The following is a 21,002-nucleotide window of genomic DNA, read 5'->3' as shown; positions in this document are numbered from 1 at the left end:
CCGAGAAACCTGTCTCTGCCACAACAGCAGGTAGTTCTGTCCAGATTACAACCACACATTGCATTAAAATATTTTCCTTCTTACACCACAAAACATAACAGCCGAATTAGGCCATTGGGCCCATCAAATCTGCTGTACCATTCCATAATGTCTGATTTATTATTCCTCTCAACCCCATTCTCCTGCCTTCTCCCCGTAACCTTTGACACCCTTTACTAATACTTTCTAGGAGTATGTACTGCCTTTCCCCGACCCACAGACTGTGGAGCTTTTTTTGTTATATATAAGAAATTATTACCAAAAGACAAAGAGCCACTTGGCCCATCGAGTCTGCTCCAACATTCCATCACGGCTGATTTATTTTCCCTTTCAACCCCATTCTCCTGCCTTTTCCCCATAAACATTGAAGCCCTTACTAATCAACAACCTATCAGCCTCCACTTTAAGTATACCCAGTGTATTGGCCTCGTCAGTCATCTGTGGCAATGAATCACGACACAGATTCTTGTCACTATCAATTCTCATCCGATTTGTTTTACGTCTGTGATCCTTGGTCCTTGACCTTTTACCAAAGGGAACATCTCCCCCTCCCCCCAATCCATTCTGTCCAGATTTCTTATTTTGTATATTTCAATGAGGCCTCCCCTCATCCTAGTCTTCTCCAATGAAATCAGCCCTGGCCTCTCCAATCCATCCCTGTGACTGAAATTCTTCAGGCTATGAACCATTCTCACAAACCTCCTCCGGACTCCCTTGGGTCTTTTGTCATGATGGGTCTAGAATTGAGCTGCGTTTCAGTGGAAGCTGGAGCTGTATTAAATTTTAGATCACACAATCACCAATTAATTTGCAGGTTGGAAGTGTTCCATTCAAACCAACAGATCTGTACTGGTGTATATGGAATCTTCTTTCACCCTGCTCTTGTTCTTTCACTCTTGTTCTTTACTCCAGTTTACACAGATAATCACGAAACAGAACTTTAACAAAAATAAAAATAAATAAAACCATGAACACACTTGTATATACAAAGTGTGGCTTATCGTTGACACAAGACTTTCATCTGCTGGATCCAAGTTGCTCGCCATCCTGTAGTTCAGGACAGAAGACTGGAAATCCCCAATGAAGAGATACACCTCAGCCTTCCTCAAATAAAACTCTTTCTGCAACAAGTAAGGGATTTAAAACAGAAATCAGATTGTAAGCGACCAATTAGTATTTCACTACATTTACAATGAACATTATTCAGTTGATTATATGTACGTTGGTATGTTGAATCAGAAGAAAGAAAGTGAAGGCAAATATAGCGTTCCGACAAAGGCTCTTAGCCTAAACTGTTCATTCCTCTCCGTAGATGCTGCCTGACCTGCTGAGTTCCTCCAGCATTTTGTGTGTGTTCCTCTGGATTTCCAGTATTGCAGAACCTTTGCGTTTCTGTAGGGTAGTTACTCATCAAATTTCCAGATATCCTGTTAGTACTGCTGAAAGTAAACTTATTATTAAAGTACATATATGCCACCATATACAACCCTGAGATTCATGTTAGCATTCATTTCAAGAGGTCTAGAATACAAGAGCAGAGATGTGATGCCAAGGCTTTATAAGGCCTCACCTTAAGTATTGTGAACAATTTTGGGCCCCTCATCTTAGAAAACATGTGTTGGCATTGGAGAGGGTCCAGAGGCGGTTCACAAGGATGATTCCAGGAATGAAAGGGTTATCATATGAGGAACATTTGATGGCCCTGGGTCTGTACTCGCTGGAATTCAGAAAGATGAGGGGGGATCTCATTGAAACCTTTCGAATGTTGAAAGGCCTAGACAGGGTAGATGTGGAAGGATGTTTCCCATGGTGGGAGAGTCTATGACAAGAGGGCACAGCCTCAGGATAGAGGGGCACCCTTTCAAAACAGATATGAGGAGAAATTTCTTTAGCCAAAGGATGGTGAACTTGTTGAATTTGTTGCCACCTGCAGCTGTGGAGGCCAGGTTGTTGAGTGTATTTAAGGCAGAGATTGATAAGTTCTTGATTGGACATGGCATCAAAGGTTACAGGGAGAAGGCCAGGAACAGGGGTTGAGGAGGAGATAGAAAAAAGAATCAGTTATGATTGAATGGCGGAGCAGACTCGATGGGCTGAATGGCCTCATTCTGCTCCTATGTCTTATAGTCTTCATATTCTTGTGGGCATTCATACTAAATTCAAGAAAGAATCAATGGAAGACTGTACTTCACAGGATGGATAAATAGCCAGTGTGAAAAAGACAACAAACTGTGTGCAAATACAAAATGAGAAAAAAAACAAAATAATAATAATAAATCAGTAAATAATAAATATTGAGAAAATGGGCTGTAGAGTCCTTGAAGGGTTTGTCCTGCCGAAAGGTTTCAACCTGAAACATTGATTGTATTTTTTTTCCGTAGATGCTGCCTGGCCTGCTGAGTTCCTCCAGCATTTTGTGTGTGTTGTAGAGTCCTTGAAAGTGAGTTCATAGACTGTGGGAACGGTTCAGTAACAGGCCGTGTGAAACTGAGTTAAGCCATAGCACCTGGTTCAGGAGACTGATGGTTGTGGGGTAATAACTGTTCCTGAATCTGGTGGTGTGAATCCCGAGGTTCCTGTACCTTCTTCCTGGTGGTTTTAGCATTTACCAATTTTCAGGTATTATAACTAAGCACTGTCAACAGGCTACTAATCCAAAATAAATAAAATATTTCCCCCAATCTTTCGTTTTTCTTGGAATACAAGTGTGCTGACGCCAGAGCTCAGCAACTCTTTGCAGACTGGTCTCTGCAAATATGCTCCATCATAATCTATTATTACAAACTCCTGTTATAACCATTCTACTTTTTAAAATCTAAATTCTATGACTCACCAACAATATTCTACATCCCTGCACTGTTGTAGCAATCTCAAATTTCTGGGTCTTAGTATCTCTGAGGATCTAAGTTGGGCCCAGCATATCGACACAGCTACAAAGACAGCGTCCTGAGGAGTCTGATGAGATTCTGTGCGTCACCAAAAACACTCGCAAATTTCTACAGATGGGGAGCGTTCTAACTGGCTGCATCACTGTCTGCTATGGGGTGGGGGGTGGGGGGCTACTGCACAGGATTGAAATAAGCTGCAGAGAGTTGTAAAGAAGGTCAGCTCCATCGTGGGTACTAATTTTTCTCATTGCTACCATCAGGGAGGAGGTACAAAAGCCTGAAGGCACACACACTCACTCAGTGATTCAGAAACAGCTTCTTATCTTCTACAAATCAATTTCTGAATGGACATTGAACCCATGAACAGTACCTCACTACTTTTTTTACAGTATTTATTTAACTAATATATTTAACTGTAATTCAGTTTTTTTCTATTATTATTGTACTTTGCATTATACGAAGTTAACAAATTTAATGACATATGCCAGTGATATTAAACCTGATTCTCATTCCAAAGTGGTCTATCTGGATGGCATGCAAAACATTTGACACCAACAACTTCATCAATCAATATTTTGGTTGCATCACGTTGGTGCTCTGGATCTCTCTTCTGACCCAACCCCCACCCCCACCCCAACATCAAGGAAAAATTCATCTTCTTACCCTCTGAGGATCCAAATTAAGGGCTTTGTTGAATGAAATTATCGCTTCCTCCATTAGTCCCTTGTTAAAGAGGATCTTTCCTTTCTCATAGCTGTAGAAAGAAGATGCCAATAGTGATTCAACATCTCAGACACAGAACCTTAAGTATTGTTTAATCACTTTTCGTAAACTATGATGCCTTTCACATCCGGAATAAAGTCCTCTAAAGTGTGGTATTCTGAAGATCATCCTGCCTATGAAGAACTAGCTCAGAATGGGGAGCTAGGATATTTCTAGTGGACACTGATAACTCTGGAATCAGGATCAGGCTTATCGTCACTGACATATGTCGTGAAGTTTGTTGTTTTATGGATGCAACATCGTGCAATAAAACAATAACTATAAGTTGTAATATTGAGGCCCTCTGTTAGTCAGGGTGAGCCATGGATATTGCGTTCTAGCTGTCTGTGAAGTACTGCCCCAACAGTACAATATGGAGAACAAGCTGTTGCCCGTGGGCAGGGTCCCCCTCTCCCGGCAGTCGATGAATCCGAAGGAATGGCAGAGACTGATACAGTTTGGCACCAGCGGCATTGCAGAGATGCCAGTCAGTGTTAAATTCAATGTTGGACTGGTTTATGGACCTCAGCTCCAGATTTCTCCTCGGGGTTTACTCCTGAGATTTTCCCCGTGAGTGGATATAGCCATAAGGCAGCGGGGGGGGGGGGGGGGGGGTTTGAATTAAGTTTTCCTTCTCCTAGTTGAGCTGCCCAAAGCGAATGGTTTTAAGGTGTCTTTGCCTCCTCTCCGATCAGTAGAAACCGTTCTGCCAGGCTTTGAAACTGAGCCATAGGTGAAGGCCAGGAGCTGGACTTGATTTTCAGAGGCTACTTGAGATGCAGCCCATTGGGAGCTTAAGGAACCAAGTTACAACAACAAATGTACAAATAAATAAGTGGTGCAAATAGAGAGTAAAATAGCGAAGTAGGGTTTTTGGGTCCATGGACCATTCAGAAATCTGACGGCAGAGGGAAACAGCTATTCCTAAAATGTTGAGTGAGTGCCTTCAGGCTCCTGTGCCTCCTACGTTATGGTAGTAAGGAGAGGAGGGCAGGTTCTGGATGATGAGGGTCCTTGATAATGGATGATGCCTTTTTGAAACACCACCACCTGAAGGTGGGAAGGACGTGATGATGGAGCAGCTTTTCTTGATCTTGTGTGTTGGAGCCTCCACGCCAGGTGGTGGTACAAACAACTAGATTACTCTCCACGGTACCACTACAGGCATTTGCCTGAGCCTTTGGTAAATAAATTTGGTACCAAATCTCCTCAAGCTCCTGATGCACCATCAATAACTCACTCTGAGACGTAAAGGCGAGATATCGGCTTTTATTGACTGGAAGAAGGACAAGCAGTGAGTGACCACCATACTACATCCTGGAGACTGAGAGGCTCAGGCCTCAATCGCCTTTATACCGGGGTCTGTGGGAGGAGCCACAGGAGCAGTCAGCAGGGGGCGTGTCCAGACAGGTATACGTAGTTCACCACATTCACCCCCCCCCTTTGTTTTAAAAGAGTCCCCACGTGGCGAAGTTTCTTACAGGTTAAGTCTATCGGGTGGTCGAATCTGTCACTGCAATCTACGTAGCACCGGCTGTGATTGCACAGGTGCCGGTGGTGGTGATTGCACGGGAGCCGGTGGTGGTGATTGCACGGGAGCCGGTGGTGGTGATTGCACAGGTGCCGGTGGTGGTGATTGCACAGGTGCCGGTGGTGGTGATTGCACGGGAGCCGGTGGTGGTGATTGCACAGGTGCCGGTGGTGGTGATTGCACAGGTGCCGGTGGTGGTGATTGCACGGGAGCCGGTGGTGGTGATTGCACAGGTGCCGGTGGTGGTGATTGCACAGGTGCCGGTGGTGGTGATTGCACGGGAGCCGGTGGTGGTGATTGCACAGGTGCCGGTGGTGGTGATTGCACAGGTGCCAGTGGTGGTGATTGCACAGGTGCCGGTGGTGGTGATTGCACGGGAGCCGGTGGTGGTGATTGCACAGGTGCCGGTGGTGGTGATTGCACAGGTGCCAGTGGTGGTGATTGCACAGGTGCCGGTGGTGGTGATTGCACAGGTGCCGGTGGTGGTGATTACACAGGTGCCGGTGGTGGTGATTGCACAGGTGCCAGTGGTGGTGATTGCACAGGTGCCGGTGGTGGTGATTGCACAGGTGCCGGTGGTGGTGATTGCACAGGTGCCGGTGGTGGTGATTGCACAGGTGCCAGTGGTGGTGATTGCACAGGTGCCGGTGGTGGTGATTGCACAGGTGCCAGTGGTGGTGATTGCACAGGTGCCGGTGGTGGTGATTGCACAGGTGCCGGTGGTGGTGATTGCACAGGTGCCAGTGGTGGTGATTGCACAGGTGCCGGTGGTGATTGCACCGGAGACGGAGGTTGTGCTGGTTCCAGCCTAACTGGTGGTGTCAGCCCACTAGGCGTCAGTGATCCCTCACGCGTGTGCGAGGCGCCTGGTATATACACGTACAAAACGCCCGGCATATGAGTGTCGTGAGGAGTCTGTGTAGGGCCTGGTGTGCGCGGTGTCACCTTGGGTACAGGGTTCATAGTTACTGGGGAGTGTTCGGGGTAGTGGTCTGCTGCTCCTGCGGGCGCCAGGTCACGGATGGAGACTGTGTCCTCCCGCCCATCAGGTAAGACCACGTAGGCATACTGGGGGTTTGCATGTAGAAGGTGAACCCTCTGGACCAGTGGGGAGTATTTAGTACTCCTCACATGTTTCTGGAGCAGCACTGGCCTTGGGGACGTCAGCCAAACTGGTAGGGTGGTCCCAGTGACAGACTTCCTGGGAAAAGAGAAGAGGCACTCGTGAGGGGTGGCATTGGTGGACATACATAACAGGGAGTGGATAGAGTGGAGTGCCTCAGGAAGGACCTCCTGCCATCGAGAGACCGGCAACCCTTTTGACTTAAGGGCTAAAAGTGCGGCTTTCCACACTGTGGCATTCTCTCTCTCCACCTGTCCATTTCCCCGGGGATTATAACTCGTGGTCCGACTAGTAGCAATGTCCCTAGCTAGCAGGTACTGGCGCAGCTCGTCACTCATAAAGGAGGACCCTCTATCACTGTGGATATAGCAGGGATATCCGAACAGAGTGAAGAGCTGGCGCAGGGCTTTTATGACGGACGTGGTAGTGGTGTCGGGGCAGGGAATGGCAAAGGGGAACCGCGAGTATTCGTGCATCAATTTTATTGACTGGAAGAAGGAACAAGCAGTGGTTGACCACCATACTACATCCTGGAGACTGAGAGGCCGGGCTCAGGCCTCAATCGCCTTTATACAGTGGTCTGTGGGAGGAGCCGCAGCAGCAGTCAGCAGGGGGCGTGTCCAGACAGGTATATGTAGTTCACCACAGCTCCTTAGGAAGTATAGCCACTGGCGTGCCTTCTTTTTGAACGCATCAAAACATTGGGCCCAGGGTAGGTCTTCTGAGATGCTGGCACCCAGGAACTTGAAGCTGCTCACCCTTTCCACTGCGGACCACTCGATGAGGACTGGTGTGCGTTCTCCTGACTTCCACTTCCCGAAGTCCACAATCGACTCCTTGGTCTTTCTGATGTTGAGTGCAAGGTTGTTGTAACACCACAATGTGCACACAAATACTGGCGGTGGTCAGACAAGAACATCGCAGAATGTTCTCCACTACCCACCCGGACCAGGGACATTCAGCGTCAATGTGACAGAATTCGTCTTTCTTTCTCCATCCTTTTTCTAGTGGCTTACAATAGTCTCCAAAATAAAGTTCATTCTTTTCCAATGAACCTGCCTCTAAATTGTGAGCGGTATAAATCAATACCAGCGCTGTAACAAAGTAAATTGGTTATCACATCACTAAGCAGAAAAGGCACATAATATTTTTGGGTAATCTGAAATGGCCGCATCTGCCAATATACTCACTGTTCTTCAGCCCGATTATTTATAATATCCGACATGACATAATTTTTCTTCTCTATGGCATCTAGGTGAAAGATCCTACTAGATCCAAAGAGATTTTGCCGTGCCTTCTCTGTGGCTGCTGCCAGTTGTTCTTCAGATAAAGCTGTAGGAAACACTCCAGCTCCCAGCATAATTGGATCCTCCTGGGGAATGAGAACATTTAATTGTCAAGAGCCTTGGACCATCCGAGGGAAGCAGGCACTCTTGAGTTACTGAAACAACTGACAAGTTATTTCAAAGTTCAAAATAAATTTATTATCAAAGTTTGTGTATGTCACCAAATTCTACCCTGAGATTCATTTTCCATACAGTAGAATGTGGAAATACAATAGAATCAATGATAAACTACACACAAACAACCAATGTACAAATGATGACAAACAATGCAAATAAATAAATAGATGGATAGATAATACTGACAACATGAGTTGTAGAGTCCTTGAAAAAGAGTCTATAGGTTGTGGAATCAGTTCGGTGTTGAGGGGAGTGAAGCTATCTGAGCTGGCTCAGGAACCTGATGGTTGAAGAGTAGCATCTGGTCTTGAACATGATGCTAAGAGCCTGGAGGCTCCTGTACCTCCTTCCTGCAAGGTATTTGGATATATGTGTATAAGGGCCTTCCTACAGCTGCTGACTTTGCAGCATGCTGCAGATCAAGGAAAGAGCAAGATTTGCAAATTGCTGAGATTGTTACATACAGGTGTTGGTTTTCTAGGAAAGGGAACAGAATTCTGCAGTTTGTTGCTTCTCAGTAAATGAGCTGGAGATTATTACACAGGAGAAGACTTCCACACTCAGCAGTTGTGTCATCAGAAGATAAGTAGCCTCCCAAAGCTGAAAGCCGAGCATTTGCCGTGGGTACCGGTAGCAACAGCTGGAGCTGGGCGCGGAGTTAAACTGACCGTAGCTGGTGGGTTTTGTCTGGCCAGCCTTAGTGAGTAGCCACTCTTTTACCTGGAGTGGCTAATTGGACCTGGAAACCAGCTCCTGATCTGGAGGTCTTACAAACCATAGGGCCTGAAATGAAAAATAGAGAACGCTGGAAAGGTTCAGCAGCTTGTGTGAAGGAAGAAAGAGTTAACGTTTATGGTCGATGCCAGCGAAGGTAGGAGAGGGGGGGATTAGAACAAAGGGAGAATCTCCAATGTGTGAGATTAAATGCTTGCTGGACATTGATTACTTTCAAATTGATTGCTGGGTAAGATATAATTCACCCGATCATTTAAAACATTTTTTTATCCCCCTGCTTACCTCAGCCAAGGTTTGGTACTGAGTTTCTTCGCTCTGTTCCTCCTCTCTGGCCTGCTCCATGACTCAATAGCGTCGACGAGATTCTGTGTAACTTGCCCTTTATTGCATGCGAGGTGTGTGGATACCGTAACGACGTCTCAACGACTGCAAAGGACATAGAGTGCTGAATTTCTACTACCAATGTGATACCTGACCCCACTCTTAATGGCTTGGATACTGACTCAATGACCATGCCCTCATGTTCTGGATTATTCCATTAGTGATAATCGAGGCCTAGTGTTCAGTGATTGGCGTTCACTAGGGTCCACAATGAGGATTGGGGGGGTGGGGGGTCAATCAGAAGAACGGAATCTCTATGAGTCTGCTGGAGTCCAGAGAAACTGTCCTCGGAGTAAGTGTGTGTGTGTGTGTGTGTGTGTGTGTGTGTGTGTGAGTGTGTGTGTGTGTGTGTGTGTGTGTGTGTGTGTGTGTGTGTGTGTGTGTGGTATGTGTGTGAGTGTGTGTGTGTGTGTGTGTGTGTGTGTGTGTGTGGTATGTGTGTGTGTGTGTGTGTGTGTGTGTGTGTGTGTGTGTGTGTGGTATGTGTGTGTGTGTGTGTGTGTGTGGTATGTGTGTGTGTGTGTGTGTGGTATGTGTGTGTGTGTGTGTGGTATGTGTGTGTGTGTGGTATGTGTGTGTGTGTGTGTGTGTGTGTGTGGTATGTGTGTGTGTGTGTGTGTGTGTGTGTGTGTCTGTGTGTGTGTGTGTGTGTGTGTGTGTGGTATGTGTGTGTGTGTGTGTGTGTGTGTGGTATGTGTGTGTGTGTGTGTGTGTGTGTGTGTGTGTGTGGTATGTGTGTGTGTGTGTGTGTGTGTGTGTGGTATGTGTGTGTGTGTGTGTGTGGTATGTGTGTGTGTGTGTGGTATGTGTGTGTGTGTGTGTGTGTGTGTGTGTGTGTGGTATGTGTGTGTGTGTGTGTGTGTGTGTGTGTCTGTGTGTGTGTGTGTGTGTGTGGTATGTGTGTGTGTGTGTGTGGTATGTGTGTGTGTGTGTGTGTGTGTGTGTGTGTGTGGTATGTGTGTGTGTGTGTGTGTGTGTGTGTGTGTGTGTGTGTGTGTGTGTGTGTGTGTGTGTGTGTGTGGTATGTGTGTGTGTGTGGTATGTGTGTGTGTGTGTGTGTGTGGTATGTGTGTGTGTGTGTGTGTGTGTGTGTGTGTGTGTGTGTGTGTGGTATGTGTGTGTGTGTGTGTGTGTGTGTGTGTGTGTGTGTGTGGTATGTGTGTGTGTGTGTGTGTGTGTGTGGTATGTGTGTGTGTGTGTGTGTGTGTGTGTGTGTGGTATGTGTGTGTGTGTGTGTGTGTGTGTGTGTGTGTGTGTGTGTGTGTGTGTGTGTGTGTATGGGAAGGTGGAACAGGGGCTTGTTTTGCTGGTGTTGTTTTATTGCTTGTTGTGTTCTGTGTTGTTCTGCTGAGCATCGTGCGCATGGCTATGTTGGCACGGGGATATGTGGCAAAACACAGACCCTCCGGTGTGTTAATTGTTCATACAAATCACACAGGTCATTGTATGTTTCAATGTACGTGATAAATAAACTTGAATCATAAAGGTTTACTTCTTTTTCAGTAACATTAGAAAGTCTGCAGATGCTGGAAATCAAAAGCAACACACTCAGAACACTGGAGTAACTCAGTAGGTCCAGCAGCATCTACGGAAAAGAGTGAACAGTCGGCATTTCGGGCTGAGACCCTTCTTCAGGGCTGACAAGGAAGGGGGAAGATGCCAGAATAAGAAGGTGGAAGGCTGGAGAAGAAAGAATCTGATAGGAGAGGAGAGTGGACCATAGGAGAAAGGGAAGGAGGAGGGGACACAGTGGATGGTGTTAGGCAGGTGGCAAGAAGTGAAAGGTCGAGGGGGGGAATGGGGGGTGGATTTGTTCACTGGAAGGAGAAATCAATATTCATGCCAATGTTTGAAGGGTACCCAGATGGAATATAAATTGTTGCTCCTCCACTCTGAGGGTGGCCTCATCTTGGCAGAAGAGGAGACCATGGATCGACATGTCAGGATGGGAATGGGAATTAAATGTTTGACCTCTGGGAAGTCCCACCTGTGGTGGATGGAGCGGAGGCGTTGACGAAGCGGTCCCCAAATTTACAACAGGTCTCATCACTGTAGAGGGAGGCCACATCGGGAGCACCGGACAGAACAGATGACCCCAGCAGATTTGCAGGTGAAGTGTTGGCTCACCTGGAAGGACTGTTTGGAGCCCTGAATGGAGGTGAGGGAGGAGGTCTATGGGCAGGTCACTTGCAGGGAATACGGAACAGTCACTTGTTAAAATCTACATGAAGTATCTGCTTTTCAAGCTGTGCATTCAACACTAATGCCAGCATTTTGAAAATTCTAAAAGGTATTTCTAACCTTCAGTAATGTGGAAATTAGCTGAAATATGTATTCGGTAAATCAGATTTATATAGATTTGAGTACCCAGCTGGTATGTAAATGTAACAAAAATAAGAGACCCTATCACAAAATATCTGCTCTTACAGAGTTTTATTATTGCAGTCCAAATATAAAGTGAGTATTTCATGTCCAACAATATAACTTTGACTACTCTTCAAACATACTTCATTGGCTGTAACCCTTCCCATCCCCACCTCTTCTTTACATGAATAAAATAGATGAATAAGTTCAAGTTATTTGCAAAATATTTCTAAAGAAGTGAGGGGCTGGAGCAGCTTTTAAAAACAGAAATGTTAAGGGCTACTGATCTATTGTGATAGAGCCATAACGTATTCTGTGCACGTCCAGGCCCTTCAAACCCAATTTGTAGATGCTGACAAAGATGCTCATCTAAGCTAATTCAAGTTGCCTACTCTTGGGTCATATCATAAACCTTTCTTATCCATGTACCCGTCCAAGCGTCTTTTAAATGTTGTATTGTACCTGTGTCAACCACTTCCTCTGGTAATTGTTCCATATGCTCAACGTCATCATCATTATGTGCCATGTCATATGACATCATCATTATGCCCCATGTTGCATGATATGGGTGATCATGGTCTTTCTATGACCATGATTGTTCTCGGCAATTTTTTCTATAGCAGTGGTTTGCCATTGCCTTCTTCTGGACAGTGTTTTTACAGCACAGGTGACCCCAGCCATTATCAATACTCTTCAGAAATTGTCTGTCTAGTGTCAATGGTCGCATAACCAGGACTTGTGATATGCACCAGCTGTTCATACGACCATCCACCACCCGCACCCTTGGCTTTGTGTGACCCTGATCGGGGGCTAAACAGGTGTTACATCTTGCCCAAGGGTGACCTGCAGGCTAGCGGAGGGAAGGAGCACCTTACACCTCCTTTGATTGAGATATATCTCCACTGCACCACCCAAAAATATACCGGCCACACTCTGTATAAAAAAGTTACCCCTTAGGTCTCTTTTTAAATCCTTCTTCTCCCACCTGTGCCCTCTAGATTTCTGTTCCCTTTTCCTGAAAAAAAAATCACTAGAAGGCTTGGAGTTGTTCAAAGCTTCACTTCCCCTTGTTTAATTAAAGATAATTAATACTGGGGACAGTCACGGGTGAATGGCTTGGCTTGCTGTATTCTGGTGGGGAGAGCGTTGTCCTCTCACAGTAGCTAAATAAATTGGATCTATATTCTTTGGGCGATAGTTGCATTTGAACGTGTCAGGTGTTATGTCACGATAGAGGTGGAGATGTTTTTTTTTAAAATTAGTTTTTTAAATACATTTTCTACATCGCTACAGATAAAAAAAAACCCAGATCGAAATGAAGAACATTAATACAGTGCAAAAATAAACATACAATAATAATATAATACAAAAAAGGATAATTGAGAAAGCACCCAAATTGAAGACATGTAAAATTAGTATCCTCCCCGAGCCCTGCAACAAAAAAAACTCCAGACCAACCACAACACAAATATAGAGAATATAAATCAGGACATTCAAACCCCCAAAACTATAAATACACTTAGCAACAGAAGATATTGATGCCTACTACCAAAAAAAGAGCTGAAAGCAAGGGACCGAAAAAAAAACCTTAGTTAAGAGGAAGGTTATGAAAGTACTCAATAAAAGGTCCCCAGACCTTATGGAACTTTGTATCCGAATTAAGAACTGAATAATGAATTTTTTCAAGGTCTAAGCAGGACATAATATCGTTAAGCCATTGAGCATGCATGGGCGGGGCAACATCTCTCCATCTAAGGAGGATTAAACGTCTAGCCAGGAGAGAAGCAAAAGATAATATTCGACACTTGGTCGAACTCAGAGGTAAATCTGTCTCACCCCAGAAACCGAACAAAGCAATTAAAGGGTTTGGTTCTAGGTGGTGATTCAGAATATATGATAACATTGTGAAGACATCTTTCCAAAATTTCTCCAAGCTAGGACAAAACCAGTACATATGAATGAGAGAGGCCTCGCCCCTTTTGCATTTATCACAAAGAGGACAAATGTTAGGGTAAAATCGAGATAATTTAGATTTAGACAGATGGGCTCTATGAACAATCTTAAACTGTAAAAGGCAATGGCGAGCACAAAGAGAGGTTGAATTAACCGATTTGAGAATCGAGTCCCAAGTCTCATCAGATAAGGAGATATTTAAATCATGCTCCCAAGCCATTCTAATTTTATCCACAGGGGCACGTCATAAGGATGCTAATTTATCACGAATAAATGATACTAAACCTTTACCCAGTGGATTAATAGAAAGAAATAAGTCCGTAACATTTTTCTCAGGCATTTCAGGGAAGTTAGGAATTAAAGGATGAATAAAGTGTCTAATTTGGAGATATCTAAAAAAATGAGCATTGGGCAGATTGAACTTAGCAGAGAGCTGTTGAAAAGACGCGAAGCGATTGTCAATAAAAAGATCTTCAAAATGTCTAATGCCCTTCCTATACCAATCATGGAATGCTGAATCATACGTAGCAGGTAAAAAAAAGGTGATTATGTAAGATAGGGCTGAAAAAGGAAAAACCATGGAAACCATAAAATTTCCTAAACTGAGCCCATATTCGCAAAGTGTGTCTATCAAGATGATTAACAATTAATCTGGACAAACTACTAGGGAGTACAGAGCCAAGAAGTGCAGAGATAGATAAATCTTTAGTGGAACTCAACTCCATTGCCACCCAATTAGGGCACTCGGGTTGGCCGTGGAAAAAAAACCCCAAAAGGTAGCACAACGTATATTAGCTGCCCAATAATATAAATTAAAGTTAGGTAAAGCCATGCCACCCTCTTTTTTAGATTTTTGGAGATAAACTTTATTAATTCTAGAGCACTTATTCTTCCACAGATATGACAAAATAATAGAGTCTAAGGAATCAAAAAAAGATTTAAGAATAAAAATTGGGATTGATTGAAATAAATATAAATGTTTAGGGAGAACATACATTTTAACAACATTAATACGACCTACCAAAGACATAGATAGAGGTGACCGTTGTACCAGATTCTGTTTTATAGCATATGAAAGATTGGCAAAATTTTCACGAAAGAGATCTTTAAACTTTCTTGTGACTGTAATCCCAAGATAAGTAAATTGATTATGAACTACTTTAAAAGGGAGATCACGAAATGTTAATTCTCGTGCTTCTTTATTAATTGGGAAAAGTTCGCTCTTATGTAAATTAAGTTTATAGCCAGAGAACTGGCTAAACTGATCAAGAAGTGAAAACATTGGAGGTAAGGATGTAGACGGATTTGAAAGAAAAAGTATTAAGTCATCAGCATAAAGGAAACTTTATGCTTAACACCCCCTCTCCAAATCCCAGTCAATTCAGGACAATTTCGAAATGCTATCGCCAGAGGTTCTATAGCCAAATCAAAGAGAAAGGGACTTAAAGGGCATCCCTGACGGGTGCCACGTTTGAGGTTAAATAACTGGGATTTCTGAAAATTAGTCAAAACAGAGGCAGTAGGACACAGATACAGCAATTTGATCCAAGAGATAAAACTTTGACCGAAGTCAAATTTTTCTAAAACTGCAAAAAGGTAGTTCCACTCTATACGATCAAATGCTTTCTCCGCATCGAGGGAAATAATACATTCAGGAATCCCAGTTGGAGGTGAATATAAAATGTTAAATAAATGCCGAATGTTAAAAAAAGTAAGACGGTTTTTAATAAAGCCAGTTTGATCATCAGAAATAATAGAGGGAATAGTAGTTTCTAATCTATAAGCCAAAGCTTTGGCCAAGATTTTAACATCAACATTAAGCAAAGAAATCGGCCTATACGAGGAACACTCTGTTGGGTCTTTACCCTTTTTTAGTAAAAGAATAATAGACGTCTCATTAAAAGAGGGTGGCAATTTACCGTAATTAAATGAGTCAGACAATACTGAGGAGAAAGAAGTGAAGAGAATGATTTATAAAATTCTACGGGGAACCCATCAGGTCCAGGAGATTTCCCTGAAGACAATGCAGTGTTACGTATTCAGGCAACAATAAATATATGAGTTCGGCAAGGGTTTTTTATAACAAACAACACGTTTATTAAACACAGAAAACAAACCCCCCCCAAAAGTAAACAAACACTAACGAAACCGGAAATCAACTGCGGTGCGGCAGCTCAAACAGTTCTTAAAGCGATATTGCAAAAACAGTTCTTTAAAGAGGTATTGCCAAAAGTTCGATATGCTCACAGTCCATTTAAAAGGAGAGACTTTATAAGACGATTTAAATTCTCTTTCACGTCGTTTTGCTTCGATCCCCGACTTCGAACTTTTCCCACGAAGAATTTACGAAACGGAACGGCTTAAAGGCACTGACCTTTCCTTCCTCACTATCCTCAATCCTTTTTGGTAATCCCAGGGATTAACACGAGAATAGTCAACGAAATCCTTCCAAATAAGGATTAAGCAAAGGCCGAACCCGTTTCACCGTAGAAAGCGATTCTCCTCGATCTTTAACTCCCGAACTCCGATCTTCACTCTCCACTGATTCTCAAACTAGCAGTATTGTAAAGAACCTGCTGGCAATGACCTTTTAAACTTCAGGCATTAAATAAAACTTCATCTTTCAACTAAACTGCGTCATCACATTAAATCACGCAGTGGCATGAAGTCAACTTGGCAAATCCAGCCAGGAACTGCCCCTCCTCACAGGGTGGGGGTCTTCCTTTTATAACCTGAAAAAAAAACCTGTCACAGGATCTCTACTGGCGGGAAAATGACGTCACTCCACCATCACAAGACCATCACCTCAAGTCCAGTACAGCGTCAACCCCAGTCACGTGACAAGGGTACCACTGTCACGTGTCACGAGTACGTAACAGCAGAAATTGCAAAAGATATTTCTTCTGATGATATAGGCGCGTTAAGTTTGGCTTTAAAATCAGATGGAAGCGAAGGAATATTCAGATTATTTAAAAAAAAATGATCAACAGAGATATTGTCATTCAAAGATTCAGAGGAAGAAAGTCGAGAATAGAAATTTTTAAATGCGTCATTGATTTCTAAGTGACCCGATGTAAAGTCTCCATTCTCCTTCCGGATCTTTGTACTATGTTGTTTGGCTTTGGAACGCCTCAGCTGATTGGCTAGGAATTTACCAGATTTGTCACCATGACTTTCAAGAAGTTGGCGAGAGGTGGAGATGTTTTGACTAGTAGTGTATTGTGGAGGTTAGCTACAGTGGCGGTAACCCGGGTTCAATTCCCGCTGCTGCCTGCAAGGAATTTGTACTCTCTCCCCCCACCCCCTTGTCTGAGTGGGTTTCCTCCAGGGGCTTCAGTTTCCTCCCACATCCCAGAGTCCTGGGGGTTGGGGTTAGTAAGATGTGGGCATGATATGTCGGCGCCGGAAGCGTTGCGGACTTGCAGCACATGCACCGACTGTACAGAAAAGCTGAATGAACTCAGCAGGTCGGGTTCATCCAGCTTTTTTGTACGTCTTGATTTGACCACAGCATCTGCAGTGTACTTTGTGTTTGCTTCGACTGTGCTGGTCGTCGACGCCAACAACGTATGTTGCAATGTGTTGATGTACATGTGACAAATCAAGCTGATACTTAAATCTTTAGTCGTTAGTGCGAGAGCCTCACGTGGAAGTACATTGGTACAAGGGGGCAGTTATTTAAAACGGAGGTGCGCAGTAATTTTAGAGCTATAAACTTCTCTGTTCCAAAGGGTTGTCAAGGAGGGTCACTGGAAGTATTTAAAATAGAGGTAGATATAGTTTGGAAGATTGGGGAACCGAAGGTTATTAGGAGCTGACATAAAAGTGGAGTTGAGACCCAGGACTGATCGGCCACTCAGAAACAAGAGAAAATCTGCAGATGCTGGAACTCCGAGCAACACACAGAAAATACCGGAGGAACTCAGCGGGCCAGGCTATGGGAAAAAAAACCTGCCGAAGGTTTCGTCCCGAAACGTCGACTGTACTTTTTTCCCCGGAGATGCCGCCCGGCCCGCTGAATTCCTGCAGCATTTCGTGTGTGTTCACCGATCAGCCATACCGATTTTGAATGACGGGGCCAGGTAGCCCGCGTCCGCTTCTGTTTAAATCTTGCGGACTGAACACACAGGTTTAACATTTCATCCATAAGGGACGCAGCGGTTACAGGAGAGCGCAGATTCCGCGATCGGCCCTGGTTTTTGTTTTGTGCTCTGCTGTTATTAGCGGGGGTTGAAACTCCACGGCGACCGCGCTCTGCAAGCCTTACCATCCACATGATCACCCGCCCGTGCCCGCTCGCTGTTTACAGCGTCCTGTTGCTACTAGTAACCAGCTTTCGGCGAGGCCGCATGTTCCAGAAGGGCGGTCCGGGCCTCCAGTTTATCCAGCTCCCTCCACTCACACTGACCTTCTTAAAGTTTACTCGCTGCATCTTAATAAACTGTTACTAAGATTACGGTTTCTTTCCTATTGTAGTTCCTGATTCATTTTTAAAATGCAATAGTTATGACAAGGAACCAACAGTTAAATGGATTCCCAATGATTTTGGATTTTAGCTAATAATTCATTAAAACTAACACAAGATTAGAATAATATATTGGAGGTTTTAGTGCGGTGTTTCATCTATCGTGTCGAAAACGCGTTGTTTCACTTGGGAAAAAAATTATCTGTCAAATAAACGAGTGATCATAGTTGCTCCATTTGTAACTAGAAAAGCTAAATACGATTGGTCGTTTTAACCAAGGCAATCTTAACTTTCGCGTTTCGGATTGCTTAAAACCGCTGTCAATCATTGTGTGATTTTTTTTCGCTTCCCCTCTCCCACGTGTAGCAAATACACAGCTGCGATTGGTTGTTCCGACCGTCCAATAAGGTTGCAGACCGAGTATCGTGGCGCAATTGGGCGATCAGCGCACCGAGCCGAGGTGGTGGCAGTGGAAATGGGGCAGAGTGTGGGGTGGCCCAGTATTGGATCTCTCGCTCTTTTCTCTCTTGGGATCAAGAAATGAATCGCATCTTCCTTGGGAAAAAAATAAACCATCGAATATTGAAAGCATGTTAAATATATCCCCTTCACCTCACTTTTAACCCGGATCCATCTGTCACCCTCTCTTACAGCCCCCAACACAATTTTTATATACTGGCTTTCTTTCTAATACTTTGAAGCGTCTACTGTCTATTTCCCGCTACGGTTGCCGCCGAGATCCCCAGCACTTTGTGATTGCTTTAGTGTTTTCCCAGTTCTGACGACCTGACACGTTAACTGTGTACACCTTTCCTCAAACCCTGCTTGAGCTTTTATTTCAGAAGTCAGTTGTTCTCGGCAGATCCGCCTCCCGCCTCGCCAATGGTAATTTGTGGCGATATAGGCCAAGCTAGTAGTTCAAAGATTTCACTAACTTTAATATTCCCATTATTTTCGTTCTCTCTATTTATTATTTGCGTCGGGCCAGACGGCTCCCAAACTTGCCTTCTTTTCGCGTAGAACCTCTCCCTCAGTGACATTGAGAAATTCCTCTTTAATGACACCATGGACGTGGACAATGGACCATTGTCGCTTTGGAGCCTTGTAACACTGCGAAACGCCGGGCTCGCCGGATCGTCAATGTCATGTTTAGTGAAATATAAGAGCGCCCGGAATAGTTTTACCGAGAGATTCATTGCGGGATACTTGTGACTGGCTAATCTCTAACCAATACCCTTCCAGGGGAAAGGAATGAGAGTCATACGATGTCAACGCAAATCCAACTCTTTGGCCGAAGATGATTAGAATAATGTGGCATTTCAGATGTATAGAGTTCATTTAAATGCGATGACATTGAATTATAGACAGGTGAATTATGGATTTTGAAGTATTGTAGGAAGCTACAAGGAAATGGGAAAAAAATGGAATTAAAACGCGCCCTCTCTTTCTGTTACAGGCGGTACTCGCTCCTGGCTCTGTATTTATGACTCCTAGACCAGGAGCATTCTGGATGTATGCCGTCTGTTGTCTTTCATTTATACTTCACCATTATTCTTACGCTAGTTTGGACTTCAAATACCATCACACGTCTTTGCTAGAGAAGTTTCTTCACGACGTGCATATAAATTTCTCAAGAATTACTCATCTTTACAGCATTGGAAAGACTGCGGAAGGTGAAGCCTTCATTATACCCAGAGAGATGTATAATGTTCAGGTTTGAATGGGTAATGCTGAAGGCTGTATACCTGGAAAAACGTACGACTGGGGTGACATTGGGTAATCGATGTCGAAACGGGGTTTCCGGATATTATTTGGGGCTGCGTGGTGGTTGGCACCACGCTTTACAGTGCCGGGAGTGCTGGTTCAATTCCACAGCCGCCTATAAGGAGTTTGTAGGTTAATGGCCTGACTGCATGGCTCTCCCCCGGGTGCTCCAGTTTCCAAGTACCTACAGGTTGCCGGGCTAGTTGGTCATTGCATATTGTCCCGTGATTAGGCTGGCGTTAAATCGGGAATTAATGGGCGATGATGCACCATCAATAACTCTTGGAGACGTGAGGCGAGTTATAGGCTTTTATTTGCTGGAAGAGAGCAGTCAGCAGCAAGAGACCATCACACAACATCCTGGAGACTGAGGGAGGAGCAGTGCCTCCAATCGCCTTTATACCAGGGTCCGTGGGAGGAGCCACAGGAGCAGTCAGCGGGGGTGGGGGGGCGTGTCCAGACAGGTATATGTAGTTCACCACAGGCAACACGGCTCAAAGGGCTGGTAGGGCCTACTCCACGCTTATCTCAATAAAATAAAAATAAATCTACACTGTTAAGGTGGTGATATCATACAGCTGGACATTCATATTATATGAAAAAGTGTTACTTCATACAGGGACAACGCAGTAACCTATATTTATTTTTATATTTTAAATCTTACTTTGTGTTTGGAGTTCGGTGTTAATTAACGTCCTCCTGCTAGATAAGTAGTGTGGAATCACTTTTTTTTACTTGTCTATATAAATTCTTGACCACCAGGACGGGAACTGTTGGTTATTGCAATAGGACAGCACCCGAGCGAGCATCGAGTTGGCATTCCTGAATTTAAATACATCGGAAATATCCATGGAAACGAGGTAGACTAATTTGTACTGAATGAGAAAGTGTTTCTGCTAACTAATGGTAGATGAACTGAGAGCAAACACGAGGAAATCTGCAGATGCTGGAAATTCAAACAGCTCACACAAAATGCTGGTGGAACACAGCAGGTCAGGCAGCATCTATAGGTAGAAGCACTGTCGACGTTTTGGGCCGAGACCCTTCGTTAGGGCTAACTGAAAGGAAAGATAGTAAGAGATTTGAAATCTCTTTTAATTTAAATTTTAATTAATTAATTAATTTGAATTTGAATTTATTTTCAAATCTCTTACTATCTTTCCTTTCAATTAGTCCTGACGAAGGGTCTCGGCCCGAAACCTCAACAGCGTTTCTCCCTATAGATGCTGCCTGGCCTGCTGTGTTCCACCTGTGTGTTGGTAGATGAATTGACTCTTAAATTCTACTAATTTGAAGCTTTTTTATGACTTTTGGTCACATCTATGCCTATAAAAGAAAAAAAAGCAATGGTCGGCAGTGAATTTAAATGGATTTTTGGAAAGCAAGGAAGTCTGTTTGGAGGAATTTTGATTTCCAGGTAGAATTCAAAGCTATCAGGGCAGTAGGATAGTGTAGTGGTTAGCACAAGGCTTTGCAGTGCCAGTAATCCAGGTTCAATGTAAGGACTTTGTATATTCTCTCTGTGACAGTGTGG

General features: G+C 44.1%; 2 protein-coding genes across 2 annotated transcripts in view; one reads left to right on the top strand and one right to left on the bottom strand.

Annotated features, from left to right (window-relative positions):
• The window catches only part of LOC132407388 (tetratricopeptide repeat protein 16-like), a 45,998-nt gene extending 28,445 nt beyond the window's left edge, over positions 1-17,553 (bottom strand). Inside the window, exons 1-5 of the mRNA XM_059993803.1 lie at positions 17,507-17,553; positions 8,824-8,967; positions 7,534-7,715; positions 3,591-3,681; positions 1,017-1,160 (exon numbers count right to left, since the gene is read on the bottom strand). Of these exons, the coding sequence (XP_059849786.1) occupies positions 1,017-1,160; positions 3,591-3,681; positions 7,534-7,715; positions 8,824-8,883 (477 nt within the window). The 5' untranslated portion in view covers positions 8,884-8,967; positions 17,507-17,553. The remainder of the gene's footprint in view (positions 1-1,016; positions 1,161-3,590; positions 3,682-7,533; positions 7,716-8,823; positions 8,968-17,506) is intronic.
• Positions 17,554-18,976: 1,423 nt separating this feature from the next.
• The window catches only part of LOC132377490 (carboxypeptidase M-like), a 32,962-nt gene continuing 30,936 nt past the window's right edge, over positions 18,977-21,002 (top strand). The window contains exons 1-3 of the mRNA XM_059943769.1: positions 18,977-19,072; positions 19,161-19,377; positions 20,231-20,328. Coding sequence (XP_059799752.1) covers positions 19,028-19,072; positions 19,161-19,377; positions 20,231-20,328 — 360 coding nt within the window. The 5' untranslated portion in view covers positions 18,977-19,027. The remainder of the gene's footprint in view (positions 19,073-19,160; positions 19,378-20,230; positions 20,329-21,002) is intronic.

This window comes from Hypanus sabinus, chromosome 18, assembly GCF_030144855.1.
Source record: "Hypanus sabinus isolate sHypSab1 chromosome 18, sHypSab1.hap1, whole genome shotgun sequence".
Taxonomy (NCBI): domain Eukaryota; kingdom Metazoa; phylum Chordata; class Chondrichthyes; order Myliobatiformes; family Dasyatidae; genus Hypanus; species Hypanus sabinus.
The sequence above is the reverse complement of the archived record's forward strand: the minus strand, read 5'-3'. Positions and strand labels throughout refer to the sequence as shown.